At 38.5% G+C, this 14,293-nt stretch overlaps 1 protein-coding gene across 1 annotated transcript in view; it reads right to left on the bottom strand.

Annotated features, from left to right (window-relative positions):
• Nucleotides 1-14,293, bottom strand: part of pitpnm3 (PITPNM family member 3) — a 69,142-nt gene that overhangs the window by 37,344 nt on the left and 17,505 nt on the right. Inside the window, 1 exon segment of the mRNA XM_034112968.1 lies at nt 6,171-6,278. Within this exon segment, the coding sequence (XP_033968859.1) occupies nt 6,171-6,278 (108 nt within the window).

The raw sequence follows: 14,293 nt of genomic DNA, 5'->3' as shown, positions 1-14,293 counted from the left end.
TTGGGTTGTTGGGCAGGACTTATAACTACGTCATCCCTGCATGATTTCACTGACACATTCATTTCAGTTCATGTTATCCCAGCTTGGCAGCCCACACAAAGAAGCAGCCGACAGTCGGATTTAGTAGTTTATCATGGAGTCGGTCAATTAACAAAAAGAAAATATGCTTATGTAACAGCAGTTATTTCAGGTTAGACAGAATTATACGGCACCAGTGAGTGGATTAAGTAGGGAAAAGATTGAGATAAAAAGAGCACAGCATAAATATGCCGATAAGAGTGTTTGCATAGTGAACAGATGGGGAGCCCGGAAGATGCTTGAGTATTGGCTGATGTTAGATCGCACAACGTCACAGGGAAGCAATGAAGAAGAAAGAGTGCAGTAGAAAAATAAGGAGCAGTTGTGCTCCTGGCATTCCTGTCTGTCACTATCAACGTTCCCTCCGTTGGGAGGGAAAGACTTTACAGTAGCCGGTGGCTTGTGGAGTTATGAATGTAGGAAGATAGAGAGGTGGAAATATAAGAACATGATGAGGTGATGCGATGGGAGGAGAGTCAAGGAGCAGCGAGGCTGGGGGCAAATGGATGGTTAGAGAAGCGGAGGAGAAAAAAGAGAGGGATGATGGAATAATGAAGAGCAAAGGGAGGGAAATGTATTTGAGGAACCGACAGATATGGAGATAAAAGTGTAGTGGAGGTTGCCGCTCAACTGCTTCACAGGCTGAGTAGTCCAGCTGCACCTTTAAGGTTTCCCGATTACTACAACACAATCTAATCCCGACTTCTCCTTTTGAAATGAACCACTAGAAAATACATCATAATAATTTAACAAGTGGGGAGTTTTAGCTGCCGTGACCCATTAGGTTTCAGATATGACGATTCAACATGATAGTATCGCGCTTTATACTGTATACCTGCAACATAAACGGAGCAGACCATTCATTTGGATGTACAAAAGAGAGGCTGAAAGCTCCACAGTTTTAGGGGAAAGGAGTCACTCATAGCCAGAAACTCAGAAATAATTAGCACCCAACTTCCGCTCTATGGAGATTCATAGTCTCTTTGTTCTTAATGTTTTGGTTGGCGCACATGTAATAGCCATTTAACTGTTTTGGATTACTCTCATCGCGCCATTAACATAATTCTCAGTAGCATCAGGCAGATGTTTCCTGCTATAAATCTCGATAATCCCCCTGAACACTATGATTTTACAACCCTACATGATTCTGTTTATGTTCCACTTTCGTTACTTTATCAGAGGATATGACCTCAGCCATTTGTAGTTGGTGGTGCTTTTTGAGATCTTCATTGCTGTTGCTATGCCCGGTTTCACCAAGCTAATCGATGTCTTTAAAATGCATGTGCCCCCGCAAGTGTAGGATGTAAACAAACAACTACAGAACCTCAGCAGGCATTCTCATATTTGTTTGCAGCACTGTGTTGGGGAGTGTTTCTATTTTTGTAGAGTTTGACTGTGCAGGAACATAAGTATGAGGGACAGGGAGCGCAGAGAGGGAGAATGCAATTACCAGTACATAAGGGCTGTCCACTCCAAAAACGATAACTATAATTATAACTGGTAACATAATGATGTCAGAATCCACACTGATGAATAGTAACACAACAGTGGTGCCAACTGAACTGCACTGCATCTGTCTTTTTCAGAAACTGTCACCTAGCAACGTTAAAATTGTGTATAGAAAACATAAAGGGCCTACTTATGAACATTCACCTGAGGAACATGCTAGAGCTGTTTACACAATAATCACAAAAAGAAGATAATAATCATCAATCCTTTAATTTCGTTTTCTAGGTCAGAAATGGAAGGCATGGCACCCTGTAAATGTGTTTGGATTTGTTTTGGCTGTCAGTGTTTCCAGCATTGATCAAATTACTCTAACAGTGACAAACAAAGAGACCTTTTGCGAATGTCATTATACTATAAGCTACTGTAGGGCTGCTCGATTATGGCAAAAATCATAATCTCGATTATTTGGGTCAATAATTGATATCACGATTATTAAAAACAATTATCCATTTACAATTTATTGGAGAAAAAAAATGTGAACAGTATGTTTTTAACAGTTGATTACCCTGAACCTTAAGTATAATTCAACTGAAAAACCCAAAAATAAAAAATGATTTTTAAAAAAAAATAAAGAAAAAAGTAATAATAATAATAAAATAATAATCGTTTTATTTCGATTACGTTGTTTTCGTAATCGTTGCAAGCCATAATCGCGATTAAAATACGATTAATTGAGCAGCCCTACTATAAACTGCCATTGTCTTGGGTCGGAACTATTTTAAATAACAATATAATTAGCGTTATCTTCATATGAAAGGTCCTTTAAAAGGCTCAAGCTGAATGCTTGAAAGCAGTGTATGGGTATTAAAGAGTCCTGGAAACAGCAGTCTAGGGATTTTAGACAGAGGGTTTTTAGACGCCTTCCGACACCATATACAGTACTTCAAACCCTCCGTATAAGGTAACATATCCCCAGTCTTATTTAGCAGAGCTAAAGTGTTCGTACCAATGTCCCTTCTCCAATCCTCGACCCTTAAGTACGTGACCCAGAAATCGAACAAGACAAACGGTCTGTGTGGGGACATTCAAAATTCATTAATGCACATGGAGGAGTCAAGGAGAATGAAGAGAGGAAACAGAAGAAAGAAGGCTTCCACAAAAGCAAGGATGCACAGGTGCAGTCTATGAGGAAGTGTTATTGCTACATAAATAGAAATGTCATGAGCCATAATAGGAAAAGAGCAAAATGTGGTTTCTGACATTTCCTTTAAAAGTATTATCAGACGTATTCCTTGAGGTTACACTTCATAATTAAAAGCAGAATTAATTGTATATATTTTGTTGAAAATATACATATAGAACTAAATACGATACTATACTATGAGGGATGTCTTACGCATTAAGCCCAGTGACAAGTGATGCAGTAGTAACGCTACAATTTAAGGACGTCGGTTAACCATGATGCTCCAGTGAACGAGGATGTCCAATTTCCCAACCGAGGACTCCTGCGTCATTCCATCTTTCCCTGGCGTCTTACAAGTGTGGAGCAAGGAAGATATGCAAGCAATGGAAATAAATATGCAAATTGAGGTAATTGGGTGAATGTATGCTTAACTTCTTTAGCCCCACTGATATGCGTACCAGCTCTGTCACCCTGTCAGTAATGGAGACAAGGTGCACAGTAACAGTGATCGGAGATGTGATGCAGGAGCGAAGAAACTCACTGGAACTGTCGACAGTTGTACGAGGAAGATATCAACTACATCCTGTCATGTGCAATCAACAGCTCTCGTCAGTCACCTTGCTGTGTGCTTTATAATATATCTGTATTTTTATGATCAGTATTTTTAATATTGCACTTCACTTCAACACTGACATATTATAAAGGGGCATTGAAAACAGTTGCCCATTTATTGCACTACAGACAACATCACATTGGAAGATACTCGCTTTATACGTCCAACTCAGACTGCTGAGGCTGATTACAGAAACCCGTAACTCTTCTTAAAAAAAATGAAATTTGAGTGGCGTATGACTAGCAATATTTCATATTTGTTTAGTAGTAGGAATGTATTGTTTGTTTTCATTCTTTTCATAGGAAAACACACAGAATATCACCTTAAAAAAGATATATAACCTATCCTTGACCAACTAGGGCAGCTCTTCATGTTTTGTTCATGAGGAATGGCTCTGGTACTGCTGCTGCAGTGGACCACTTCACAGGTAATTTCTAGACTTCGTGAGTGGTTTGTTAATGGTGTGTGGGGGGGTGTAAAAAATGCACAGTGTGCCCACTTCTCCAGTTACCACCACATGGGTTAGTACAGCATCCCTGCAGGAGCGGGTTCTTTCATCTCTGCAGGACCAGACTGTACTCACACTGAGTCTCAGTGATTAAAAGCTCTTACTTCAGATTGTCAGACCTCAGAGCTGGCCTTTACACCGAGAGCCGGTTCATTTGTCAGTAAACAAAATGCAAAACGAATTGATTGCTAACAGCACAGGACTGATAGGGGAGCTGTGAAGCACTGTTGCTATTGAATCCATATTAATATAATGGATTTAGCTCTTTGTTGTTGAACTGATTGTGATTGTTTCTTTGCTGCCATTCAATTTAAAGCCACATTGTTTTTATCACCTGCTGTCTTGTGACATACATAGGGAAGCTTATGTAGCAAACAAATAAATGTATAAATGATATAGCTTAAATATATAAATAAGGTAAACCATTGAAGTGTATGATATGTCGATAGGTAACAGCACTACTCATCTGTCACGCATAGCTTTGAAACCATAATAGAGATTGACAAAAAGCCTAGAAAAACAATTTACTCCTGACAACTGGGAACAAATTTGCTTCCCCTGTTATCACATTAAGAAATGACTGGTCTGCATAAATCTGATTTATGATCTTAAGGGGAAACAATTGTGAGTACTGTATGTATGAGAAATACTGTGCTGTTAATCCTCTGGGTGATATGTCATTCAGTTAGTGTCAATAAATCACACCAGAGACTGTGATACATGAATCTAATAAACGTTCTCGTTTTGGAGAAAGTTATTGATTTGGATCTGACGTTTTTTGAGGACTAATATGTAAACCTGCTAACAAATGATCATCCTCCTGCTGGTGCTGTTTGCTTCAAACATATTTCTGCTGCTTAGTTCAGGCACAGCATCTGTCTATGTTATTGTTCCTTATGATGAACACAATAACAAAGCAGATATAGACAGTGTTTGATGTACAGGAGAGGATTATTCTCTCAGAAAGGTTCAAGAAAAGTCCAAAATAAAGAACAGCAGTTTTCAGGATCTTTGACAGCACTGAGGAATTGAGCTTAACCTTGAACAGAAAATACATTCAGTATATTGAGCATGGAAGAATATGTTCCCATATTATTTTTTCCTGTGCCTAATTTACCAATTTATATTTGAGGAAAAGGATTCAGAAAAGAAGAGAGAGCAAAGGGAAGCTGAGCACGCACACACATCTGTGCTCAATCTTTTTGTATCTTGTAAGGTCTTGTTTAAAGGATTTTTATGGCAGCCTTCAACAGCTGTGAAAAAGATTTGGACCTATTTGCTTGCAACAATATTATTTCAAACGATGTTTCAAGAGAGCCGAACACAGACATGTTTCGAGCTCAGCGCTCCTCCTCAGGCATCTGCGAGCACAGAGCAGGAGCACAGAGCAGGAGCACTGAGCTCGAAATACATCGCATATCTGCATTGTTAGATCTTAGCCACCATTATGTTTATTTGCTGCTCACTTAGTGCTTTCGTTTATTCAGGCTCATATAAAGCTTCAATGACTAAATGTTCACCCTTTGCAAGCATGGAGCCTCCAATCTTTTCCCTTTTAGATTATACTGTGAACTACTAAGATGTTTTCACAGGAGTTGGTTGACCGAGGCATTGCCTGAATGCCCGTAGATGAGAAAAAAAACGTGTTGTTAGATGGCCAGAAACACATCTGTTATGGGAAGCCCATTTAGCTTTTTTTCTGCTGGATATGCTGTGCACAAACAGGCAATAACACTGTGTCCTGTGGGTCCTGTCCCAGCTTTGTTCACACCACAGTGCAACTGCATTTTGCCAAGCACTTTTCTTTTTATAAAAAATAATGTATTAAACCATGTGTGTCCAATTGAGATGATAAATATAATCTCCAAGGGAGCCTTGTACTAATTTCTATCAAGAAAATAGATATTACTTACAATTAGGCTATAAAATCGCACCTCAAAGATGAATAAAAGTCTTTATGTTTGATAGGTCTTCAGAGATGACATAATTTGTAATCCATCTTTCCTTTCATACCCTGTAGTAATAAACACACACTAACACAACCCCCTGCAGTGTTAATGTGTTGATTTATAGTGGGTCTCAGCACAGTTGAAGTGAACAATTTTCCTGTACCACACTTCGATAAATGAAACCAGGATTATTTTCCTTTTAGTTTTACTCTTTCTGCCCCTAGAACTCAAACATTACTTCATATAGCTTTAAATAGAAGCTACAATTCATCCACCGTATCCACCATTATCATCATTCAGTGACTCATAAATATGATTACACATTTGTGAATTTGTGTGTGTGGCATGTGTGTGTATCTGTTGCAGTGTGTGTTTGTGTGTGTATTGTACCATGCGACTGGTCCTCCATGTGTCCCATAGTTTCGATCTGCTCGACCAGGTCATTTGAGTTCCACTGACTCATGCCCAGCAGAATGGCGCTTTTCCCCTCCATAACATCTGCTGGGGCACACATAGACACACCCACACAAAGTACACACACACATACACACAGAGACACACACACCCACACACACACAAGGAGTTAGACATTGCAGCATAAGACAGAGACACATTCCTCTCTGCATATTAATAATATGGAAACTTATTGTTCTTGAAGCTCCAACTGATCAAAGTTAATCAGGTGATTTTTTTTGCATGAATACATCTCTTTTTAGGTGCCTGACACCCCATAATTAGCTTTAAAACCTGTGTAGCAGAACATTTACACCTTGAACCCGACCAGTTGTGATTTACTTACAAAAACATCCTCCTCCCTAAAAAAAAGAAAGCTTAATGTGCAGCAAGTAAACAATACAAGAAAACACAACAACAACATGGGAGACAGCAGCGTCTGGTAAACATTCACATGGCTTGTCATGGCTGAACACAAATGGAATAGCTACTGTGCTGCCTTTGCCAAAGATAATATGTAAATGTGTCCAGAATGATGTTGACACAGATTAATTACACCCTAAAGACTTTGGTACAACATGTTTATCAAGCAGGCCCAACAGATTTATATCTGTGTTTATCTACCCTCCACTGGAAGCAGTGTTACATCTTCAGCCTTCTTTTGTATTAGCTAATACAAATTCAAAGTCATACTTGCCACACCATGTGCTGCATTATAATGAAATGAAACCTGCAGTGTTCATGTCCACGTTACATGAGCTAAAAATATTTGTATACCCTGGACCTTTGGAGGACACATTAATAATGTTATTACCATGTTGCTATTAACCGTGGATATAACTTCCTCAAATCCTCATTCATTTGATAGCAGAGCATGAGATACAAACAAAACAAGGACAAGCCAGGGTTTAGAAATTAGTTTGTTACAGATGTTTTCTTTGAATGGAGCTTATTTACTGCATTTATGAGCAAAATAACATCACATTCCTAGTGCTAAACTGAAGCCAGATTGTGGAAAGTTTAAATGTAGATCATATTTGGCTACTTATAGATCATAACCATTCAAACCAGCTCAATTGTAAAAGATGTAACCCAACTCAAATGCTCATATATCACATCAAGATTTCATTATTCATAGTTTTTAAGTGTAAATGACTGCGGGGAGCTCAAATGTGTTGTCACTGGAGGACCCTGCACATCTTTACCACTTAGTCTCTCCCGCACAGCTAGCAATACAATGATCTTTTAGTACATAAAATACAGATGTCAAAACGTCAGCAGCTGGCTACGGCCATTCTTGCTCATCAACACATTGCTCCATAGTGCTGCTAACAGTCAAAACATCCACAGGATATCTTTAAGGAAGGTTTATTATGGTTATTGTATACCACCATCAGGATTTTTAATTGCTTTCTCTAAATAGGGAAACATTGCTCTAAAAAGGGTAGGGACAACAAGCAAGAATAGTCATAACAGGTCGTAAACAAACCCCAGGTTAGTCAACGTTTCTTGTAAGAGAAAATCGAAGTGAACAGTGTTGTTTTTGTGTTATTTATATCGCACAATTAAGCCTGAGCAGAGGTCGAAACAGCCAGAATAACTTAAAACATGGACTCCCACACATGGTGAATGACGTGCTCTGTTGTAGTGGAGAATATCAAACTAAAAGAGTGGTTCAACATGACCAAAAGTGGTATACTCTCGTCTGAGACTGCCATTCAGTCTGAGACAGGGTGAGTCATGCAGGGAGAAAACCCTCTACCTCTACCTGACACGACTTCTCTCCTCTCTCAAACGTTCGTGCCTGGCAGCTCTGAAAGACACTCTGGGAGTCTACACCGCCTGTCCATTTGGATCACACAGCGGTCTGTCTTACGGTCACAGTTTGTCTTTTCCTATCTGCTCTGTCTCCCTCCACCTTTGACGCACTTTCTTCCCTCTTTCCAGATGTAACTCTAGCTGTAATTAATGATGAAGGTACAGAGCGCACACACATGATTCAAACACACACAGAAAAACACAAAGAAAATGGAGAGGAGAGAGGAAGAGACACACACACAGACAGACTTGGATAGGAGCAAAGCGTCGCACGGTGTAAGTAAGCCTCTGTTTGGACAGGAGGAGAATTTAAAGCAGGCTTTACACCCTCTAAATGCAGGTTACTGAGTCATCTCCTCGAGGGGTGAACCTCGCAGATACAACATAAGCTCTTGGAGGAGCAAAATGTGTTTGAGCCGAATGAAAAAAAAGAGCCAGGTGCAACAAAAACAAATGAAATGCACAAATAATCCTGATAATGAGGCCAGGAACAATAACGCCTGGTGTGTTTGGAATACATGCAAAATCAAATTTGAACAACAGAAGAAAAAAGACAAGTGAGATCTGCCTGCAGCCAGAAACCCAGAGGGAGAGAAAAAAGAGATTTAGAAACATCCTTCAACCTGTCAGCTCATGGTGAGTAAGTGTCAAGTGGAATAGAGAGAAATGGATGCTGCGATTTTTGAACAATGAGAAAATGACGTCAGGTGATCTCTATCACTTACAATTGTTTTTGGCACTGCATTATCTGTTTCTTGATCTTACCATCCTGCATTAGTTGGAATTAGCATTGGAATTACTAACACACAACCTCTGGCATTATTTGTAGGCTCCTTTAACTCCCGCTGCACTATAAAAAGATTGCTTAGGGAATGGGGATTATCCTCTAAAATGGCATAAACAGTCTGTCAGGTGGCTAGCAAAGATGGATGGCCTTAAAAACACCATGACTACAGCTCATAAGCATATATCATAATAATACGTGTGTAATCTGAAAATTGGATAAAATAATAGGGAAGATAATTTACACAAGACATTGTGTGGAACTTGTACATGTTGTTGAGATGTAATTATTGTTTACTGTACACACACTGAAAATACAAAACCTTTAACTCATTCTTTGTATGTCTTTTGTTTGTATGGTGCAAGAAGCCTTTTATATGAGTTCAAAATGGAGTATATCTCCTTCATACATCTTGTCTTCCTCGAGCTGTCACATGGGCCACTTGGCAACACATTTAATCAAAAGCTATTGTGTATCCCACTGTTACAGATTTGTTTTTATAGCCTGCTCCTTAAAACAGTAGCTCTTCATGTACAGTATGTTTATTTGATACAGCTTATTTTAAGTGGAAATTCTGCATATGGCCTGAATATTTTCACATACTGTAGGTGGCCTGTTTTCTTTGTATTATTTTAATAGAAAGATCATGGTTATTTGAACACACTTTCTATACGTGTTATTTCTTTGTCTTATCCTTGCTTATCGTTGTGCAGCCAATATATACGAAGCAGGTTTGTTTGTGAAGCAGTTTCAAACCCTGCAGCAACTGATTTTCCCCATAAACACATCTTCAATGGGAGAGGAAGGAGTAATCAGTGAAATGGCCACCTGCAGGGACCGCTTCACAATGAGAAATGCATTGGTCCGTGGGTCAAATCCACTCAAGCTGATGTTGAGTGTTAGCAACACGCAATTTACGTACTGTTCCAACACCAAACTGTGCATATTCCCAAATAGCTTATACAGTATGTGTTACTCCTTATTTAATTTCCTCTTTAATCTTGTAGGACATGGAATACCACCAAAGTGTTAAAGATGAATAATGCTGGTTAAAACACTCCCAAAATCTGAAACCCAGCCAAAATGTAATCAACAACCAGAGAGGTTTACTGGTAGACTACATACAAATGATACATTCAGAAATGTTAAACAACATGCAAACAAGATACAGGAATGTTGAGTAAATACACGATCTTATGAGACTGGTTTCTTAGGAATTTAACAAAAGATTTCTGAGAAGAGATGGAATAAATTTATCTTTCATTTACTCTTTCTCGGTGCTGCGCATGGATAGTCATATTGATGTAGGATTAAAGTGAGTGAAGACAGGCGAGGGAATGGAGTAAATTACTTTAAAGACACATTGTTTCACCGAGAGCTCAGACAATCATGGGGGAATGAGATGTGTGTCTATGTGCTCCTATACTTCTATCAGTGTGAGGACCAGATTAAGTCGCATGATATGTTTGTGAAAAGCATTTTAACCATTTCAATGTGCTGCTTCCACATCTCATGACTTTGTCTTTGGAGTTTAAGGGATGAACTTGCTTGAAGTGAATATATCTGCACTTTCCTTGTTGTTCGGAGTTTGATTCTTTGCTTAAAATGGTTGCTCACACTAAAAACAACAAAAGAGTAAATTAGTAAAGTAATAATGCACAAATCATCCTTTTGCCTTCTTCTTTTGAATTATTGTTGGTTCAAATCTTTTATCAAGTACAAGTACAAATAATTGTACCAGCAAGTTTAATTATTATTTTAAATAGGCTACTTGCACATAAACATAATTTACTTCCAGTGGCAATTTATTATGAATTCAACTGTAGGAGCAGCACACACCATACATTTCCTTTCAGGCTAAATCTGTCTGTTCCCCTCATTATTTAAATTCCTGTCATCAAATTGTAAATCTGGATAAACACATAGTAAACAGCATCAATGAACATAGTGACAATTGAGTTGGCATTCCCTGAAGCAGCCTGAAGGCACATTCAGTATTTTAATCCTGTGCACAAATGTGTGTAGCTGTACAAACATATGAAATAAACGGAGGTTGATTTATGCTGAGGGGTTGTGAGGCAAAAGTAAATACCAGCAGTATGCTGAGAAGAAGAGAGGTATGATTTTTCATTTTTACTGTGGAGGGGCCCTTCAATTCATCAGAATATTCAGATGGCGTAAACTGCAAGTGAAAGCAATTCTGCATAAATACCTCCCGCTGCTGCTAACCGCCAAGAAGGAGCTAAAACCCTGTAGTCAAAGATCCATTTTAGATTTCTTGATATATGCATTCAGACTGCAGGTAAAAGTGCCAGAAATCACATGGAATCTGTTATTTTTAATGCATCCTAAGTTTGTGATGTCGTATCGCAGTTCATACAAAATGTCCATCTCTGACTCAGCTGGCTCCCATTTCTACATGAAACCGTGAATACTGACTTCAGTGAACTACCTGTTTACTTCTCTAAGACAGTGATGCATGTCACATCTTTGCTTTTGTTCTTTTGAGCATCCGGGTGATTTCAGGACCTTTACCAGATCACACTGAAACCTGATATTGGCCACATGGTCAACATAGTGTGAATAGCTAATCAAAGAAATCGGATATGGACAAAAAATCTAAATGTAGCACCAAGCATCAATTCTGAACATGACCTTGTGTTTGAGATAACAAATCATGAGTCAATACTACACTTCAGAAATATAAATAAATATGTGTAGGTCCTAATTTGGCACACTAAAGCAATCATCAGCAGAATTACTTCAACAGGGTTAAATGATTAAGAAATGCTAATTTATGGAGCTTTCTTTTAAACGTTTTTAATAGAAACTCACATGGCGAAACAAATCTAAATATTGTGTTCACATCTCACGCTTAAACTGACTGTTATCCTCAACCCAAAAACAGCACCAAATGTTCTCTATGCCACTGAGCATTTTGAGAAAAATGTAGCCATTGGCAAAATAAAACCATTGATTTGAGAGCAGAGCCTGCAATATTTAAACGTGTAAAAGACATTCAGTAAAAGGTGCTTTTATGTAAAAACAACATCAAGGAAAATAAATGCCTGAAGCTCTTCATTGTAAGTGGTTTATAAGCCTTTATTCTATCGGCTTGTTTAAAGACAAATGTATGACGCTCCACCATGTTTCTGCACAAAGCTCCTAACACTTCAATGGTAGAACATTGCATTCTCTGTGTGAACCACTACAATTGGAATTTCAACCTTTTCTTTTATTGTCAGCTTCAAATGCCTACTTATCTCCTTTCTTTCATTTGAACTGTCACATTTGAGAGCTTCTGTATCTGGATTATAGATAAACTGGACCTTTACCTCTCTTTGCTGGGAAAAGCATGGTGGTAGTGACTGAGAAAGTGGATGGGCCATGAAGCCATTCAATATCTCCTCTTAAATCTGTCTGCATGTCTGAGACTCTCGAACAGCAGCTTGTGTTACACCTCTGTTTTCATCATCCCTGCAGGCCACCTCGATGGGGCTGCGACAATGTGACAAAACTGATCCTGAGTGTGTTTTAGTTTGTGTGTGTGAGTGCAAATTTGCTATGGGGCTAGTGTGCAGATGTAACAGGAGTCCATCAACAGAGACGACAGCTTCAAACCATCCAGCCAACCTCTGAGGTCCCTTAACACCATGTCACACACACTGACTGACACACAACAATCTAAAACTGATGGAAACTGAACAACCTGTTACTGAGTTCATATTAGAAACAACACACACAGACAGGTCATGGATTTTAACTTGGAAATTTGACTCAACAAATGAACAGCATTAATCCTAAAACCCTTAATTTTGATTACAAATGTTCTCAATGGTAAAGTAAATGTCACTGGCCCATGCCGCTGCCAGAGTAAAAAGATGTACCAAAGCAACCTCAACTGCTGATGGCTATGTCCAAAAACCTTGAAGCAAAATGTTTGTGAAAACAAGTGAGGAGATTTCAGTCTTAAATAGGCAACAAATGGTAGTCTACCAGCCGCAAGTCAATAAATGACACTTCATACTTCCTTTGTTGCTTTGGCCAAATGATTAGGATCATTGTTGAGCTGTATTGTCTTAAAACTAAGTATACTTGTCCTACATTGTTGACCCAGTATGATTGATAAGAAAACACCAAGGATATACTGTACGTCATCTCTTATGGTGATGGTTTTCTTTGAAATTCTATGGGCTGATAAGGTCTTATACTTGTGACCTGCACTTTCATCTTGCACACAAAGCTTTGTTCTGCATCTCAGAAGTACAGTGCACTTTAACACTAGCCACTTACATTAGAGTGTATTGAAAAAATTCACAGAAGAATCTCTGAATATAGCCATTTGTAAACACTCAAATTCAAGCATGAGCCCTTTGAGGTGCCTCGTCTTGTTCATAAGAGATTCCGGAAAAGATATTACATTTAGAAAAAGATCCATACAGAGATAAATAGAAAGAAAAGCACTATGATAAAAGATAATAAAAAAACAATAACAGTCAGGTCTCCCCTTTTTAGCAGAAAATTTAGCACATCCCTGACAGTCTTCATTAATTCTGGTGTTTTTACTGGCTCCAATGGGTTAGGCAGTGTGGATGAAAACATTCATCATAACAACATAAATAAAACCCCCGGGCTTATTGTGAGAGTTTGAGTGGTATAGGCCTCTAATATATGACAAACACCCTCTCCATCGCTCTTCAGTGTAATTTCTTTCAGTTTGTCCATGCTTCTCTATTAAAAGCTAAAATTGCTTTTGGCCAAAGAAAACATATATCCAGTGCGCCTGGTAGAAATAAATGATACCAGCTCTCATATGAAGTGCAGATTGTGAGTCACAGTCTTGCATTGAGGAACTGCACTGGGTCATAATTTCAACAACCTTTTTATGACCTTGTTCTGTTTCCCTTCAGACTGAGCGCATGTTTATGTTTGGAATAACTTGCTGTGTGGCCTTTTCTGCAGGACTGAGCTCCACTAATTCCCCTGAGCACAGACACTATTGTCACAAAGAGAAAACACATTTCTAACACATCCTCCATCATTTCTTGTTTTTTTTTAGCTTTGTTCTATTTCATAATTCCTTCTTTAATAGAGCTGTGTTAACTTGGACAACCTTGCTTTCCTAAAACTTGAATTGATAATCAAAGGTTTTTCACAAGAACGGAAAAACATTGGCCCCGCCACAGAGGTCGTTGTTCATCAATGAGTGATGGAAAATTAGATATGAAAGGGTCTCTGAAGAACAAGCCAGCCAAAAAATAAGCAGATTAGAGAGGGAAAAAAACAACACTAATTGAAAGACGGGAACAAAATAAGATGTACCTTCACCACGAGCATATGGACTAAAATGCCGATTTGATTAGTTGGGAAATTTTGTTGCAAACCATTTATTCATAAGCCAATTCAGCAATACTCTTGATTAAAAAATAATTAAAATGTAAAGATAAAACACGCTTGA

This window comes from Trematomus bernacchii, unplaced genomic scaffold (genome assembly GCF_902827165.1).
Source record: "Trematomus bernacchii unplaced genomic scaffold, fTreBer1.1, whole genome shotgun sequence".
Classification (NCBI taxonomy): Eukaryota; Metazoa; Chordata; class Actinopteri; order Perciformes; family Nototheniidae; genus Trematomus; species Trematomus bernacchii.
The sequence above is the reverse complement of the archived record's forward strand: the minus strand, read 5'-3'. Positions and strand labels throughout refer to the sequence as shown.